The sequence below is a fragment of the Paramormyrops kingsleyae genome, chromosome 17 (assembly GCF_048594095.1).
Source record: "Paramormyrops kingsleyae isolate MSU_618 chromosome 17, PKINGS_0.4, whole genome shotgun sequence".
Lineage (NCBI taxonomy): Eukaryota > Metazoa > Chordata > Actinopteri > Osteoglossiformes > Mormyridae > Paramormyrops > Paramormyrops kingsleyae.
The window spans coordinates 8,791,705-8,811,003 of NC_132813.1; the positions used below are offsets into that span (position 1 = coordinate 8,791,705).

General features: G+C 45.3%; 1 protein-coding gene across 1 annotated transcript; it reads left to right on the forward strand.

Moving 5' to 3' along the window:
- The first annotated feature begins 11,841 nt into the window (after positions 1-11,841).
- On the forward strand, positions 11,842-19,095 carry bmp16 (bone morphogenetic protein 16). The gene is made up of 3 exons (XM_023813817.2): positions 11,842-12,125; positions 15,404-15,735; positions 16,206-19,095. The coding sequence occupies exons 2-3, from the start codon at positions 15,411-15,413 to the stop codon at positions 17,168-17,170; spliced, it is 1,290 nt and encodes a 429-aa protein (XP_023669585.1). The 5' UTR covers positions 11,842-12,125; positions 15,404-15,410; the 3' UTR covers positions 17,171-19,095.
- The last annotated feature ends 204 nt before the right edge of the window (positions 19,096-19,299 follow it).

Genomic DNA, 19,299 nt, shown 5'->3' on the forward strand with positions numbered 1-19,299 from the left:
GGTGTCTAAAATGTGGCTTCCTGCTGGAGCGCAGTCTGTTTGTTTCCTGGGGCCAAAACACCATCAAACTCTGCCAAGTACTAAGTTTGGACTTTCTTGGACTGAAAAAGTTATATTCCCACCATTCAGTGACAGGACTTGGGAGAGCTAGCTTCCTGTTAGCCATTAAGGCTGCCTGTTCCTCATTTCCCCTGTCTATTGCAACATGCGCTCTCCCAAACTAGAGGTAGCGCCGAAGAGCTTCGTTCTGAAGTGCGAAGACTCAACAGGTGCTTCAAATTCTTTGGCCTGGGAAGCAGGAAGTGAAGCATCACTTCATGGATGACTCCATTACATGTATTCTGTACTCTACGAGTAATGGTACGAATAACTGTGCTTTTCTAGTATTGTGAAGCCTGTGGCACTGCCTTGGATTGTGTGTATGTGTGGTAAATTGGCCTTCAGTAGTTACCATCTCTACAATGGGATACTGGAGACACTGACAAAGACTGCTGCAGAATTACTTCAGCTTGAAAGGGAAGATATTTGAAGGATTCTCTCTCATCATTAACTTTCCCTCTGTGACTTATGTAGGGCAATGATTTTAAAATGTGTCCTGCATAAGCTGGAGGAGAAATGGTTCCCAGCACTAACTCCCCCCCCCCCCCCGGCCCCTTCACCACCAGCAGCACCCTCCTGCCCCCACAGTCACAGTGAAACTCAATTTTTTCACTCCTCTCCTTCCTGCATTTATCTTGTTTCTGTTCTTCTGCATCATCAAGAGAATGTTCCCAGGGTGACCTTTCGGGGTGGGACAGGGGACAAAGTAATTGTGGGTAATTAAAGTCACTACCCCCCCCCCCCCAAAAGTTCTCCCTCATGATGGTCCCCCTGCATCACCTCCCCCCCCCCTCACACACTCTTATGTCAGGATAAGGACATCAGTCCACTTCCCCCGTGTCTGACAGACGCGAGTCCACCTGCTTGCTCTCCTTCCTTCCTTCCAGAGTGACTCACCCTCACCTTCTGCATAAAAGCCACCATCTGTGCCACACCAATGTCCACAGAATGCGTTTGGTACGTTTGCCCAGCCCAAAATCTCCATGACGACCCAGCATGGATGCCAGGGCAGCAGGGACGGGGATAGAAATTCTCGCCCCCCTGACAAAATGTCACCTTGAGCCCCCTACCCAATAAAATTAATAATTTTACATGTCCAAGGCCCCCTGTAAAATGTGTCCCATGAATCGGTCAGGCTGCCAGCACCCCCACTGCGCCCCTACTGGGCAGTACATTATAGTATACAGTGTATTATACTACAGTACAGTATAGTATACAGTGTATTATAGTACAGTACATTATAGTATACAGTGTATTATGGTACAGTACAGTATAGTATACAGTGTACTATACTACAGTACATTATAGTATACAGTGTATTATAGTACAGTACAGTATAGTATACAGTGTATTATACTACAGTACAGTATAGTATACAGTGTATTATGGTACAGTACAGTATAGTATACAGTGTATTATAGTACAGTACAGTATAGCTGTAGAGCGACCAAATAACAGTCTTGAGTATGTTGATCGCGTCCTTTTCACCGAGTCCTTTCCCTCCCACTGGCCATCAACCCTGGCTGGCAGCCCTTACTTGGCACGAATGGTCTAGTCTGTGGTGGTGGTGGTGGTGGGGGGGGGAGCTCCCTTTCCCTGGCTAAACCCTTGCCTCAACTTCTGCCATTTTAAGTCCTGTTGCTGGTGGGGGGGGGAGGCAAGGGTTGCTCTCTGGCTTGGTCCCAGGGCACGTCTCTCTCCAGCCGCTTATTTACTGATCATATCCAGGAATCTGAGTCTGGGTAAACACATGACTGAGATAATGTACATAGTTTGTCGACCCCCCCCCCCCCCATACACACACGCACACACATGCATTCCCACTCTGACTTCTGTGCCCTCTGCCTCTTCCGCTAGTCTGGCCTATCCTTGTCTGGCACCATGCTGGGTATCGCCTTTGCCATACGGGGATATCTGAGGGCATCACTGCCGTGCAACATGAACCCGCTTTGTTGGAATTCCAAATACATAACAGATTAATGTACAGATTGCTGGTATTTTAGTGCTGTATTAATGCAACTTTCATTCATTCATTCATTCATTCGTACACTATGCCTAGCAAATTCTGAAAACTCTGCGTATGCAAACCTACCTGAGGTCTGTCTATAAATTTTTTAAATGCAATTTATATGTCGACAATATACATTAATTCACTTCCTCAGTTGTAACTCTTTAGTGTGGGGGGGAGGGGCAATTGATTTTTCAGCTTATTGGCTTAAAGACAAAATGACCGTACAGATGGCTTTTCAAGTTAATTTTCCGAAATACGGTCACGCTACAGGCGGAAGTGCTTTGAACTAAACCTTAAAACCATCTCGGGCTGCTCAGAAGCACAAAATCTGTTAACTGTGGGCTGTTAAGTTTATGCACGGTTTCTGCTATGTCTAGGCCGGTCATAGTTGAGCAGAAGGCTACACCACATCCTCTGCGGGTCATGCCGAATTTGGCAAGCCGTACGGTATCCTGTGAGGGGGTTCCCGTCTGTTCACCCAGCACTGGCTGGAAAAACGACTTATGTCTTCTCAAGGTTCTCTCTGCCCAACTCTCTAGGCTCTATGAGTTGAGTCTTCCTTGGACCTCTGTCCTTCCCTTCTCCTTTCCCCCCTGACCCACCAGCTCCACTATAAACTGTTTACACACAACGCAAGCCAGCGTCATGACAACGGAGCCGGTCCAGGGGGGCTGCAGGTGTTCCTGTTTGGATTGAGGAGTCCTTGGTTTTTAGATTCTACTGCTTTGGGTTTCTCACTTATTTATCTATTTCGTAGGGCCAGCCAGGTTTATATCAACAGGGGGGGGGGTTGCTTCCTGTTATTCCTACCCCCCCCCCCCCCCCCCGAGTGAAAAGTCCCCTCTATGCCTCCAGTCATTGGAATAGGACGGCTCTTTTACGGTTTGTGTACACGCTGCTCATTCCATAGATAAACAGCCGGTGAGATTAAGTTAATTGCGGAGCTGATCATTGCCCATTGATTGTGGAGACTAAGCATGCTGGTTTCACGGTGACATGGGGTTGGAGTCCACCACTGCAAGTCACACACGATGACAGAAAAGGGACACGCTCAAGGTCCTTGAGTTTCACCTCCGTTAGCTTGAAAAAAAAGATGGTAAGCTGCCCAATGAAAGCCAGAAGAGCTGAAACGCCTGATGAATCTTTATTTACTTGATTCAGCTGGCAGTGATAAAAGAAGATACATGTTATCAGTACACACACACACACACATTGTCTCTGGACTGTTGTGCTACTATGGTAATTGCCCTAATTCTAATAAAAACTTTAGCTGCTCTTGTTTTGTTAGAGGAGAGACAGAAAAGAAACTATGAGTTCAATAATATTTGTTACACTTCCATTGCTGCTTTGGTGATTATGGGATTCAACAAGGTTAGTGTGACCTTGCTCTGAACTGTTAGGACGTTCCAAGTTCTACTTAGATTGAGTGGTGAGCTTTCTTGTCACTCAATCTCAGTCCAGCTCTGTCCTCAGCAGAGGTGGAAAGTCTTGGTCCAGAAAGTAAAAATCCAGACCAACCAATCAGTTGAGCAGAAAGAGTTACAGTCATCAGAGTACTCAACTGGTTGCTTAAAACAAAATCACAGTCTGGATTTTTACTTTCTGGACCTGAACTATCTACCTCTGGTCCTCAATCTTGTATGTGGGACTGTTTTTGTTTGTGAGAGTTTTGTCTCTGTCTTCTGGCTGCCAGTATCTTGTCTCTGGGTCTTGATAAGCTGGCAGTGGTACGGATTTGCCCAGATCAGGTTTGTAGTGCTCTGGTTTTGCCTTCTCATATATCAGTCCCATTTTCAAGTCCCTGTGTCCTGTTTCCCATTCCTGTTCCTCTAGTTCTCCGCATCTGAATTTCCTTCCTTGCACACCTCAATTGGCTGTCAGCAGTCCCAGTGCTTACCTGTTTCCTGTGGTCTACTGGTGGGGCGGACTACCTGTCATTGTGGGTGTGATGGTGTGCTCTATGTTTGTTTGCGTTGGTTTCTTCCTGGAGTCCAAAGACATGCAGTGAAGCGACGTAGTGCCTTTAATGTGTGCATGTAAATGCCCTGTGACAAACTGGCATCCCATCCAGACTGTTCCCCATCCTTGTGTCCTGTGCTGCCTGGGATTGGCTCCAGGCCCCCCCTGCAACCCTGACCCGATAAGTGGATAAAAGATGGGCGGCTTTGGGCTAAAATTTTGGATGGAGGATATGCGTTTGGTGCTCCTGTGATATATCATGGAACAAATATCCCCATTTAGTCCTGGCTTTATGGCACATGGAGTTGGAAAAGGGCCCAGAGAAGAACAGAAATCCTTGAAAAACATTGTACTGCAGAGAAATGTCATTGTAGCAGTAGTAAATAATATCAAAAACATTGCCTCTGGGTATTCTGGTTATTGGCAGTAAAAGACATGCAGTTAGGTGAATGGATGTCCCTGAATTGCTTGTTGTGAATGTAAGCACTGCAATATACTGGCATCTTGTCCAGGGTGCTCTCCAGCCTTGTGTCCTATGCCGACTCCAGCATCCTGATTTTGCTAAGCGGTTATAGATAGATGGATGTTTGCATGAGCATCACCAAGTAGTGAATTTTTAATGTAATAGACTTTACGACAGTCCGTTCGTGACTCAGGGAATGCCTGTATTCTAACGTTCCATAAACTCTACAGCGAGAGAGACAGACACTTTAACTGCTGCTGCCTGTGAATTAAGGATCTGTCCGTTATTCCAGCATTATATAAAACTGTGTATCCAATTGTCGAGCAAATTTGCAAAACTCACTCAGTCCAGTGGATAAGTTTCCGAGAAAAATTCTGTGGACTTAATGAGTTTTGGAAATTTAACAAAAGTTCTGCATTGGATTATTTGGTTCCCAGTACTGTACTATATGATGAGGCGCCTGACTTTTGGTTTTTAGAGGTCTTAATCTCACGAACAGTAAAAAATGGACTGAGTGAGTTTGGGAGTCGTCGTTTTGTCTAACTGGGCCCCTGCTGTTAGGGGACATGCTTGTTGAAGGAGAGCAGACACGTTCATCTAAGGACTCGAGTCAGTTGTGTGACACAGAGCTTTCCGGAAAGGAGCGTGTTGATAGCACAGTGCTATCTCTGTCAGGAAGAGAGCGGCCGATGCGAGAAGGTGAGGTTAGAAATTCACAAGGGGTTTAATCACCCTCATTTTGGTGCCTGGGGGAGCAAGTCAAACCCTTGAAATTACTGTAAAAAGGGCACATGAGTAAGCATGGGGGGGGGGCACATCTCAGGTATTTTTAAGGATCCGTTCTGGTTCTGATGTTAGGTGATGTAATTTGTGACCAGGGGAGGGGAACAGGAGTTAAACCAGATTCAGAGAGGAAGGGGAGCTCTGGCAGGCACATAGTGTATATATGTGTGTGTGTGTGTGTGTGTGTGTGTGGGGTCCTGTACTAGCCGCTCTGTATATTAGTTTATTAGTTATCATATGTATTTATGATCACAGTCATAAAGATGTAAAGATGCAGTACCACTTTAAAGCAATACAAAATAAACCAAAAAAGTCTGATCAAATAGTTATTTTTATTCGATATGGGTATATTGTACATATCACATGGTTAAATACTACTTGAATGTTTTGATGCATGACATGTAAATGAGACTTGCATAAAATTGCTTATCACTGCAAGTAATTTTCTTGCTTTAATGTCCCTGTGAATATTTATTAAAATATCAAGTTATTCGTGGAGTAAGTTAAAATACAAAAACACAGAACAGAAATCACAGTGTCATGTAGGAATATCTCCTCCAGTCAAGAAATGAATGTGTGGCCACAACTGCTAATAAAAATGAACATTAATGCTGATGAAAAAACACGAGCACAAAACTGACCTTTTATTAAACTGCTCATCATGAATTCTCAAACCCTCGTTAAGATTTAAGATTAGACACAAATTGAAAGTATATCTGCAGGGACACGATTATATGATTTTTACCTGCAGTTATTAAGGTAGCTACATTATGCAATATTTACTACTAGATAAAAACTATACGAGGTTTTGTGGGAGTTAGACCAGGTGACCTAAATGTTATTACTGTTTGTCAGGCTTTTATTGCCGGTCCTTTTCAGAGTTCTGCCATCTCATTGGACAACGGCACTGCACTCATGCTGTTCATAAGAGCAGCATGGGGGCTGCTGGGGGAGGGGGTACCTCTTATAGCTCAGCTCCTTGTCAGCAACAGCAGCCGCAAAGAGACTTGAGGGCTGCTGTCCATCTGGATCAGCTGTCGAGCTGCCAGAGGCTTACGATACAAAGGCTGCAGCTTTTGGAGACAAAGTAAACAGCACTTCATGAAAAAAGTAAAGCCCAGAATGCTTATTAAGTCACCATAAACCTTAGCTTTTTCGCTCCCCTATCTCAAGATACTCCTAAATGGAATTTATGTAGAAAATGTCACATGATACATGATAGGTCTTTATGTTTAATCACTTTGGCTTCCCATCTGCCTATATGCATCCTCTCCTCATTTAGTGACCGAGTTCCGTTCCGACGACTAGTAAAATGGTCGCTAAGTGAAAATCACGGTAGCCCAGGCGTGACCGCGACTGTACGTGCAAATTCACTACAGCCTTCCATTCTCAGTTTCTCTTTTTCTTCATGGCTGGACATTTTTTTAAACAACATTTTGTACATTTTACTTCAAAGATCTCTCTCACTCCAGCGTGTGACGTTGACTGGCGTATGACAGTTTGGGTGTAAATGCATGTATTGGACAGAAATTTTCTCCTCAGGAAAACCACAGCCATTCTATGTATTTGTTACATTTCACCACCAGCTCACTAAATCAATTAAGTTAATTAATTAAAAAAGTAAATGAAATATTAGTATTAAGGTAGTACCCTACCTTAAACATGCTTAGATTAGCATACAGTTGGGCAAAGTCAATAACACAAAGCCTATTTTATAATAAAATGTTGAATATCTCATGTAATTTATTCAATAATGTACTGAAAGTAAAAAAAAAACGGAATGGAATTAGAATACCCATCGTAAAGCTGACGTAACACGGAACATCCTAACCCAGGGAGCATCTGTACTGTACTGTTACTAAATGAGGATTGGTTGTATTGTTCTGATATTCTCTAGAGAAAAAAACGAATAACGTTCATTACAATAGTTCAACAAATGGAATCAAATAGTTATGGATCCCCAGGACCGCCGATCGACTCAGTGAATCTTCTTAGCTATTTGTTATTCCACACATGTGACTTCCAGGAAATAAATGCACCACGTCACCTGCATCCCTTCCACATATTATGTTATTAAAACTTGATATCAAGGACAAAAACAATAGCCCCTCCCCTCTCAGCCCACTTCACCGTGGCAACCTTGTTCCCAATGTTTGTGGTGATTACATCACTGCCACAAGCTGAGAAGGTATGACCTAGGGGGCGGAGCTTCACCATGTGGACACTGGAGAGGAGAGTGCGGCAAATGTTTGCAGAGTTTACGCTGGAAGTTCTTCAGCAAACACTGCATTTTCAAGCAATACATTGCGTGTACAGCAGGGGTACTTAGGCTGAAGTGGGGGGGGGGGGGGGGGTCGGGTTTGCCGCAGATGTCCAAATGAGAGGAATGGGTAAAACTCCTACCAGCCTCTCCACAACCATTTCCGCCCCACAAGCTCCGTCTCCCAACCAGTGAACTCAGGGGAAAGGAATCTTATCTCTGCAAAAATGCACTTTGGAATTCCTGTTACTGTTGAGCTTGCCTGTGAGTGTGTGTGTGTGTGTGCGCAATATTACTGAATTCCTTCCCCCGCTGCCGTTGCCCCCACCCTACACAGGACCCCGTTCCCGCTGTGGACCAAAGAGCAGACAGACGTGACTTAAATAGGATGATCTTCTTCACAGTTTCCCTTCGCCTGCAGGAGGACCTCCCATGAGTTAGAGATGTCACCAAAAAAGGCTGCACGATTTGAAACAGAAATGAATGACTTACACAGAAAAAAAATACATTTTAGCAACAACCTTTTTAACAAAGTCCCTACCTCCCAAAAAAGAATTTCCATCTGATACAGCAGATGTATACAAACGAGCAAAAATGTATTTCTTGGTGCCATAAAAAGAATGCCCAGTACATATCACTCAGAGAGGTCTAAGCTTTCAACAGGGAGAGATTATAGTTGGTTTTTGGGAATGTAAGTGGATATTTTGTGTGTATTTTATATTTGTATTACTTAGCAGAAAAGTGCCTTTCCACCTCTTGCTGTTCTTCTAATGACCAGGCGGTGCCAGAATTCATGCCCTGCTTCTGGAGAATCACTGCGTATATTCTTGCCTCTAATGCTAATGGTTGCCAACGCAAGTTCATCCGACAGTGATGTGATCAAATGTTAAGTGTCTTTGTTGCGTAACAAATGTTTGTTCATTAACCAGGTTGACAAATGCTGAAATCCAAGAAGCTTTAGTGTCTTCCATTCGTGTTTTATAGCTAGAAAACCACAGTAAAATAACTTAAATTAATTGCCACTTTTTTTGAGTGCCAGTGAAAATCGGTGGCAAGTTTGTTATTTGTGTGTGGGATCTGAATTTTGCTTTAATAGGACCCTGGGTTGTATTAAAATATATTCAGAGGCCCCATCGGAGGCAATGAGTAGCACAGCTGTTTGCAGACCACCTGCTTATGGGTTCAAACCCCTAAAAGGTGAAAGCTCTAATCATAAATACGCTTCCCACAGTTGTACACATATTGTGTGCACCGTCCAGCTGTGAGTGCAGAGTCCCTCCCTGCATTTGGGATCCCCATCCTCACCTCCTTTCCTCCTCTCTTGGTGGCTGACTGCGATTTTTACACTCTGCGAGCTCCAAGAAATGGCAAAGCGAGAAGGAGGTGAGAGCGAAGCTGAGAACAGGCAACCTTTCGCTCCGTAATCCCCCGGGCCCATCTGGCCGTAGGTGTATTTGGACCAGATGCAGAGGCCATCTTTTCCGTCGAGTGGAAAACAAGTCAGTGAGAATCTGTTTTTTACTCCATGAGGTCTGACTCTAAGAAATGTTTGGGAGTGAAAGTGACCTCCTCGCCGCCCCCTCGGAGACCCGAAACGTGGCAACAGTGCACAGCCATCGCATTACTGGAACAATACAGGCCGTCACGGCTCAAAGGCGGAGCTTTGATAAATGACCTAAACTCATCAGGACCCGTTGGATCTGGGTCAAGCTAATATTTTTAATAAGCCCATTGGGTCGACTTGGAAGCAGGTTTTCACAGGAACACTATAAGCACAGTGCTATAAATATGTTATTAAAAAAAAACTTTGCTTCTCACTTGAGAATGCAAGGCTGGAATGATGAGAAAGAATATTAAAGAGTTTGCATGCTTAAAAACCAATGAAAACCTTGAGTTTCTGCTGAAATGATGACTTTCTTAATACTGTCCCCTACCCATTACCCACAGCATCACGGGTTCAGTTTCATGCTCTGCACAACTTTGCACTGAATCACCTGTTTTGGAAAACTGAAGGATGACCTCACATAAAGCCAATTTACGTTCGTTTATGTTACGTTACTTTACATTACGTTACGCTATGTTATGAACATTGTCAAGATTGAATTGTTTTAATTGGGTATCAGGTCGCAAACAGGTTTCAGATTGATAAAGCTTGGTTCTGGCCTTGTTACGTTTCCGTTGTTGAGGTTGGTAAGAATTTAATGAAAACCCTACTGAAACACACGGCACAGAGAAGCTCTGTTGTAAACAAAACTCTCGCACATTAGTTCCCTGTGTCAGGTCAGGCAGTGTCTGCAGCCCGTTCATCAAGGCCCTGTAGGATGATCGCTCACTTGTGCTTTCGATTAGCCAGCATCCTTGACCCAGACTTGGAGATCTTACATCTGTCCCTTTCCGTACATCTGGACTCCTTTTGAAGGTGTTGACGCTTACTGAGGTCTCACTGTTCCACGCTGTCAGAGCAGGATCAGAAGTTCACGGAGGATGAGCAGCGGCACAGTAGACACCGGTGCTCTTTTGAAGGCACTTCTCAAAGCAAAACACAAAGCTTTTTGAATATGTGTGTGTGTGGGGGGGTGCCTCCCAAGTACAGAGCTACGACCACTGTGCATCCAAAGGGTGTGCCATGGAGGGGAGGGGGATAGCAGATTGCTTATCCCATTCCCGGGTGGGGGTGTGGGGGGGAGCTATGTTAAAAGGGTGAAAGTTTTTTTTTTGGGGGGGGGGGGTTGTCAAGCAATAATCAGATTACATTCAGATTAGTTTCAATTTTATTGTTGTCAAACAAAGTACAAATACTCAGTCGATGAATGCAGTTTGGCATCTAATTTGGGACAAAACAAGTGGAAGAAGCATTGTGCTATACATGCATGGTGTGAAACTGAAATGGTGTATGTATTGTACATCTATATAGTAAAAGAATAATGAGAGTTCAATACAGTGTGTAAAAATATATATGCAGTACTCTGCCAAAGTCTTAGGCAATCAAAGGAAATGTTTAAGGCTATTTATCTGGGCAGTATATATGTGCTCAGAACAAAAAACACAATTTAACATTAGAAGATGTGCAAATTAAAAGTAACACAATAAAAACTAACAAGAATTTCCTTCATTCTCCAAGAAGTTGCAGATATCTTGTTGGATGGCTACACCGCTTCAGTTCCCAAACCTCTCCTCAGGGGCACCTCAGCCATCCCATGTGCTTGTTACATTTCACATTCAGCTCACTTAATTAATTATTTTAATGAATGAAAAAAGTAATTGAAGTATTGATTAGCCATATGAGATGTGCCAGTGGTCGAGTGAAGAAATACGTGGGTGTATTGCATTGTGCTTGCAAATACTGGAGTGACTTTGGGAGAGGTTTAGAAATGACCTTTAGAAATGATACTTTATTCCTTTTGTAACCTCCTGAGACCCCACCCATTCATTTATGTCCATTGTAGTGGACGTGTTGTTTTTGCATCTATCTTTTCACTTATTTGAAGAAACATATTTATTCCTGTTGTACACTAAAGAGGACATGCTGTGAAATTAAAAATAAAAATAAATTTGAAAAAATCTAAATTGTAAGATGTCTGATTTCCTCCAAAGACAAATAACCTATAATTGAAGGACACTTTTTTCCTTGGGTCTCAGGAAGACATATAAATTTTATGTAGTTTCAAAATGGACTAACTTTGTTTTGTCATCTGATTTCTGTCCTAGCACCTGTTCCAATACAGCTCAAGAATGACCAAGAGCGAGAGGAACCACGACAGGGGTGGACGTCCCCTCAGGCCTGCCCCGGCCCGGCCTTATCTCGAGAAGCATGTGTGTGAGTGTGCGTGCGTGTGTGTGTGTGCGCGCGTGTGTGCGAGTGCATGGGTTTGCCACAGTGACATCACTATCAGGGAGGATCCAGACAGGCAGGAAAGTCAATTAGAGTTAAGCTGAGTTTACCAGCTGGGTCTCCAACTCAGCATAAGAGAGAGAGAGAGAAGGAGGGAGGCAGAGTGAGAAAGAGAGAGAGAGAGAGAGCGAGAGAGAGAGAGGAAAAAGGGGGAGGAGGAAGAGAGAGAGAGGCAAGAAATAAGCAAGAAAGAGAGAGGGAGTGATAGAAGTATTCAGCTGCAAGTTTTGCTTGCTTAAAGAAGCTTGTTTTAGCTTTGCTCTCACTTATCCTTTCTTTGTTCTGTAGTTTGGCAGGCAGGAGTGTGGGCGGCAGAGAGGCCGCAGAGGTCAGCGAAGGGAAGCTGCTTTTTATGGGCTGTGGTAACAGGATGAGGGGTTGAGCTGGGTGGCCTGGAGCTGGGACACTGCGACAGGGATGAGAGGAAGGGTGTCTTCATCCTCACTGGGCTTTCAGCAGGACGGCGAAAAGCAGGAAGAAAGAAAGAGAGGGAGAGAGCGACTGAGCGGGAGAGAGTGTGGCTGTTTTCTGCAACACCTACAAGGGGCAGGAGAGAGAGGAGGGTGTCTGTAGGAGTGTGGTCTGTAGGAGCGTGGTCTGTAACGCTGGAGTGCAAGGACAAGCCATGGACTCTACGAGCTTCCTACTGTTCCTGGATGTGAGTACTGGACACATCTCTCTCTCTCTCTCTCTCACACCCACACACACACACACACACATACACACATGCACACACGGCATTTAACCCGAGTGCTGTAGCTGTGCCATGCAAGCTATTAGCTGCCCACAGTAAGTCCTCACACACACACAATCACATTTACCTATTGCACTGTGATTGCAGGGTGAAAAGGTGCTGGAATGTGGGAACCATGCAGACGTGCATTGATGTAAATTGCGTTCTGTACAATGAGATTTTTTCATCAGCGTTGTGCTTGGTGAACATTTGCTCTCTATTCAGTAGGAATCAGGTGTGCTTTGGAGTCACCTGACACATTTCACAATATTCTCTGAAGTCCTGGGACTTCCCTCTTGTTACAGCTCATAAAAGCTGTAGCACATAAAATTAACTGCGTCGACAGCCCGTGTGTGCATAGATAGTACAGTTTATAGGAATGGGAAATGTTTAAGGTAAAACCAGTGAATTTGTATGTGATCAGAGCAGTAACCACCACATCCAGGCCTGTAAGCAACATGCTTAATCTGAGTTATTTGAGTTACAATGATAGTAGTGTGAGTCCCTTCAGGTGAAATAATCTGCTAAGCAAATGAATGGCATTGATATATAAATTAGAAATACATGTTTAAAACAGAACAAAAAGCTTTGTTTGCATATATGGTGGTGTTACAGCACGTGTGAAACCCACCGGCTGAGGGTGTAGTGACGAGCGTGTGCCAGATGATGAGCTGGGAAGGTGAACCCCACAGTGCTGTGTGAGGCTGTGTATATATTAGCTGCTATAATTGGGGGGGGGGGTTGTTTCTCGATGGCAACACCTTACCTTGGTGTTGGGGCTCGGGATTCACTTCTCTGTTTGTTAGGGAGTCGTCCCCAGAGGGGGGGGTGGGGGGGTGAGGGCACACAGTTACCCAAAGCCACATGGGCAGCCGCTTGCCCCTGGTTTCCATTCTGGGATGACAATCATCGTCAGGCATAGGTGGGGGGGGGCGGCATGTAGTCTTGGCCTCACTGCCGTTAGCATTAGCATCTTAATCACTGAGGCTGAGGTCAAGTACAGCACAATGCTAATATGCTTTAATGAAACCAGAGTTCAGGGCTACTTAGGCTAGTTCAGGCTACCTTGCCATGATTTCATCCATCACATGCTGCAAGAAGTGACTTACATCCATCCATCCATCCATCCATCCATCCATCCATCCATCCATCCATCCATCCATCTATCTATCTATCTATCTAATCCAGGTTCCATGCTGTCTTCCATTCATTGACATGTGATTAATATTGTTCATACTCCTGGGCCCAGCATACAGAAGTCCTGCTCCCATTCATAAATGCGCCTGCCAACACAAAGAGGGATGGCGTTATATATGCGTATCGCGTTATAGCACCGGTGAGGCAAAAAGCAAAAGGCACTCCAGTTAATCACACTGTCGGGAAAGTGAGACGGTGGGAGGGGAGCGGCTGCATCCGGCTGGCAGACGGGCCCACGCAGACGGACAGACGTGTATGAGGGAGTAGAGGTGCAGATGGAGTTTCGGGGCACCATCGGGGGAGATCCAGCTCGAGAGGGAGAGGGAGGCCAAAGGAAGGTGAGGGACACAACAGGAAAGGAACGTGTGGCACAAAGGGAGCGGCGTCGGGTAAATCAGCCTGACTGGCGTGACCCTCCGGCTGCCTCTCTGCCACGTGCCCTGTGGTGGTCTTCCGCAAAAACACCATCCATTTCGGGTCTGAAAAACACACATGAAATGCCTTTGAACCCCAGGAGAAGTGAGTTCCAGACAGAAGAAAAAACACAGGCCTGGCGAATGAGATAAGAGCCCACGGGCAGTGATGATGGACCCATGGTCCCCGTCACTGCCCAACAGGTTGCGTATGGCCTTGAGGTGGGGGGGGGGGGGTGTTGTTGTCTTGGTGTCATAGTTCTGGGAGAGTCAACCAAGGTGCATTAACGAGAGGCTGGGTGGCACTCCGGTGGAGGTGATGGCAGCCTTGTGCACTCTTGATTAGTGCACCTCCTGGGGCAGAGGGAGGACTTGGAGGAAAAGCAATCACAGGGATGACGCAGAGCAAGACGAATGGCTCACAGGATGTGGGAGGGCGGGGGGTTGGGGGGGGGGGGTGTTGGAATTCTCTGCCTGAAGATGCCAAATTAACTTTAGAGTGTTTTTTTCCCTCCTGGATTGTTAAGGTAGGCGGTGGTAAGAGTGCGGGGGTGAAGAGCTGAACCTAAAGCGGGTTGAGGTGTCCTCTCTTTATCCCCGTGTGGACTCCACCTAAAGTCAGGGGTGCTTTATTCGGTTCGCTCTTCGTACTTTGAGGGATAGCTGGTCGGTCCTGTCTGCTTTATCCTTCTCCTGGTATCACACTCGAAGTTGAGATACGTCATACAATGTTTCTTTCTGGTTCTCTCGGGATCTTTCCATGCAGCATCTGGATGCAGTGAAATTGCTGTTTTTTGTTTTTTTTTAATAATGCTGTCGCAACAGTATTATAACGAAACGAAGACAGCCTTTGTTGCGCGAACATACATATGCGTGCTTTATTTTTGGGTTCCACGCTCCCTTTTAGGTGTTAAAAGCTGTCCGAACTCACAACCAACTTCCCAGCGGAGGTGTCATTGAAGATTTCTTTCGCAGTAATAATAATGTTACTAATAGGGATGACTTATTGGGATCCAGGTTATGGTCTGAAGAGGGGTAATATTAACTTTAAAATCTCAGATCTGAATCCTAATTTTCGTCTTAGCTTCTTTGCCAGAATATTGACGTGAGGACATGGGCTGTTTTCCCAGCCAGGCTGTAGTCTTCAAGTGTATCTTTCAAACAAACAGAAAACCACAGACCAGGAATAGTTCTTGCCCCTTGTGGAGGATTACATGTGAAATAATGTGGGGTTGACAGAAATTTTATTCCTGTTTCTAAGGAGGGACTTTGAGAATTAAAGGACTTATCTCAGGGTCAAAACTGTGTGACAGTCTTTGTGCAAAATGACATGCAACCGAGTACACTGCTTTAAGCTTTATTTACCAATGATAATAAATGCTTGGACTTAATAATTTAGCTCTTTTGTGTCACATTGTTTTGGCATATGGTTGGTGTAGCTAGTTTTAGTACTGACCACATCTTTATATCGTTATAGGAGCATGCACTAAATACGATAAAGTCCTGAAGATTACCAAAAAGCGTGCATCTGTGGTTTCGGAACTTCAAAGCCTGACCTTAACCTTTGTCTGTTTTCCCACCTTCTTTCACCAGATCCACAATGTCCCCTGCTAACCTTGTGGTACTGATGGTCCTGCTGCTACCTCAGGTCCTGTCGGGTCATCAGGGAGGCGCCATCAGCCCTGGCGGCGACCCACTGCCTCCGCGAGAGGCCAGTCTGGCCCAATCCATTCAGAACCTCTTGCTGACTCGACTGGGGCTGCGGTCCCGCCCGACTCCCCGGCCTGGAGCACCCGTTCCCCGGTACCTGCTGGATCTGTACCGCTTCCACAAGCAGCAGTACCACTTGGTGGAGGACCCTCACTTTAGCTTCCCCGTGCAGCACGTGCAGGGGGCTAACACAGTGCGAAGCTTCCACCACATGGGTGAGACCACTTGGGACATAGTCAAACCATTACTTCCCATAATGCACCTCACCAGACACATCCAATCACTGGGCGCCATAGAAATTCTTAGCCAGCTCAGATTTTTCAGCTGGGTACTGCGTGCTTTTTTTTTTTATTAATCTGGCTTCCAAGGCAATGACCACGCAGAAGATAGAGTGGGAAGGCCACACAATCGGAATGGCTGTTGATTAAGCGTTAATGTGTATATGCATTTATATACTGTTTTGGCTCCATGAAGTCTCAGAGATAGTATGAGTGTTACGAAAGAAAGCTTATGCTTTTGAAAAACTCAAAACTAAAAGAATGAAACCGAATGACAGATATTTTGCCAGGAGTTTGATAATAGCTGTGGAATGTTCTTAGTGCTGAATCTTCAGTTAAATTATTATTATGGTATAGCTGACATCATGGTGATCAACAATGGGTTTTGTCATTTTCTTGTCTGTTAGAGTCCAGCGATGCCTTGCCTCTCACTCTGAATGTGACACAGGCGTCAGACGTCATCCGGATAAGGTTCAACATCTCCTCCATCCCGGTGGATGAGCGTGTCACCTCTGCGGAACTCCGACTTTTGCACGGGGTGGGTAAGAGGAGTGCTGGTAACCACAGGGTCAGCCTGTTCCTCTCTGGGGACCACTCAGATTTGGGAACCACGCTGCTGGAATCACGGTGCCTCATCCAGAGCGGCAACAGCGAGAGCAGTTCCTGGGAGAGCTTCACCCTCAACTCAGACCTGATTGAGAGCGCCTCTGACCGGACGGGACTGCTGGAGTTCGTCATAGAGGTGACGCCCTTAAACGGGTCTCTAACATCCGGACAAGAGCTCAGGCGTGAGCGACTTAGGGTGCGTAGGGCGGCCGGACAGAACGAGCCCAGCTGGGCACAGGAGAGACCCCTATTGGTGACCTACAGTCATGACGGGCGCGGCCAGACCCTGGCTCGCTCTGCGGGCCGCCAAGAGGGGGGAAAGAAGCTAAAGAGGAGGCACAGGAAGGGACGGGATGGGAATGGGGACTGGGGGAGAGGCAGGCGACAGGGCCGGAGGGAGCAGAGGGTGAAGCGAAATGGCGGAAAGGGGGCGAGGCTGCAGCAGCTTTCCCGGAACCTCTGCCGGCGTTACCCGCTCTACGTAGACTTCAGTGATGTGGGCTGGAACAAGTGGATCGTGGCGCCCAGTGGCTACCATGCCTACTTCTGCCTGGGCGAGTGTCGCTTCCCCCTGGCCGACCACATGAACTCGTCCAGCCACGCCATGGTGCAGACGCTGGTGAACTCGGTGAACAGGGACGTGCCGCGGCCGTGCTGCGTGCCCACGTCCCTCAGCCCCATCGCCATGCTCTACCTGGACCAGCAGGACCATGTGGTGCTCAAGAACTACGAAGAGATGGTGGTGGAAGGCTGCGGCTGCCGGTAGCGTTGACGAGGGTGGAGGGGAACGGTGGGAGAATTCCAGGATGATTGTGGGAGGCGTGGCGTGGCGGGGGGTGGGGGGGACGTAGCTAAAAATTCTGGGAACCCCGACAAAATGTCACCTTGGGCTTCCCCCATTATATAATTCTATAATTTTACGCATTCAAGGGCCCTTGTGAAGTGCTAGACCCTCTGGTTCGCTCGGGGTATCCGTGCCCCTACTGCACCCCTCATGCTAACCTTATTACTGTTCTTATCGGACTATTTATTCTATTGAAAACAGACATTTCGGTAAAAGCTATCCTCAATGTTACACATTGCTCAAGAAAAAAAACTGGTGAAATAATATACCGAATGGACCTTCTCTCCCAGCAGAGTACAGTGCTATGTAAAAATGGAAGGCGATTCTTCATTATCTGGCCCCCGAACTAACGGATAGTAACCATTCAGTTGTTTGTATGTGTCTGTCTGTTATTTTCCAGTTATTGTACTTTGATGTTTTCTTTTGATGTAGAATACTGTCACATGTGGAATTTCCTTACTCTAATCTGATTGTGACCCAGGAATCCCCACTGTTAATGGATGTTTCCAACTCCCTGTTAACCCAGTGAGAATCTTTGGGTGTGTCTGAAATCACATACTTACACAGTACATACTGAATTTCATTAGAAGCCTACTCCTCAACTGTAGTGTGCACTGTATGTATGCATAAGAACAGTATGCATGCACTCCGGCACACTGCAGTCATCATCTTGTGTATCACCTGACCTGGATGTTTACCAATGGGGTAGCTGTACCCCCATGAAAGTTAAAAACTCTCAACAAAAAATACATGTTTGAATCAGCTTATATAACTACTTTTCTACTTAAATTTGTACAGAGGCTGCACTTCCTCCACCACCTTGACACAAATTTCCGAGGCAGTGACGTCCTTCGTCTCTGGTTGCGTCTCCAGTGGCCTTGTGTAGCATCCATCAGTTGCACCTTCAGAATTTTGCAGATTTATATGTCATTTGGGTACCGTTTGCATACTGTCTCATCCATACTGCTCACTTTGCATACTATATTTAAACAAGTAAACAAGTATGTGATTTTGAATACACCCTCTTGTGTTGCACAAGCTGAAACCACTCGTTTGCTCATTTTTATGCCACTGCCATTACTATAGACTGTGATGGAGACCAAGCACATTCACAGATGAAAAATGAACCTCACAAATTGTATATAGTTCACAGGATATTTAAAACAGTAATAATATTAAGTATCATATTGTTTGAATGTCTTATTATTTAAAGAGAAATTTATATTCTTTTCTTAAAACTGAACAAAATTCCTTAATAATACTCCTTCTAACTTAAAATAACACATTTATGTATTTACATAGCAGTCACTTATGGAATATTTAATGCTGAAGCATATTGTATGTTTCTCCTCTTCATATAGCTCAAAAACCAAAATGACGAACCATTCACTGATGGTGGCTTTTGTCTGCGTTTTGTGTAGCTGGGTGTGTGCATGTGTGTGCGTGTGTCTGTAATGTGTAATTTTATATGTACAGATAGTGCAGGTGAAGTCACTATGAACAGCACACGTCTCAGGAATTTCCGTGTCCATTCTCACATGTCATCTTGCAGGTCCTGTGACGGATACGTTTGTGAATGTCGAGACGTGGTTTTTGCAGGACTGCCCAGAGTCCTACTGTCTTACTTGCAAGGAAAAAGCCGCTCAGTGTCTCCGTGACATGATATTTGCAAGACATTCCCAGAGAAATTTGCTAGCTTTCAGTTAACTGTTCGTTGGACATGCCATGTCTAAGAAAACAGCGTCTGTTAACAGTAGTACAATGTGTGACATTGCCAGAGGATGGCCTGATGTATGTATTAAAAAGGAAATATCTAATCATTTATGAAATATAATCTTTTCCCTTTTTGTATGTCTCATATCTGAAATACTTTGTGCTGCTCAAGGCAAGGCCATCGATGAGGGAGAGAGAGAACACGTACTCTTCCCTTACCAGGATGTTTGTCCATTACAATGCAGTTTACACACACTGATACTGCCCATATCTAAATAAGGAAAGACGTTCCAACTCCCGAGACAATTGCCTCAGGTAGGAAAATAAACCAGCAGTCA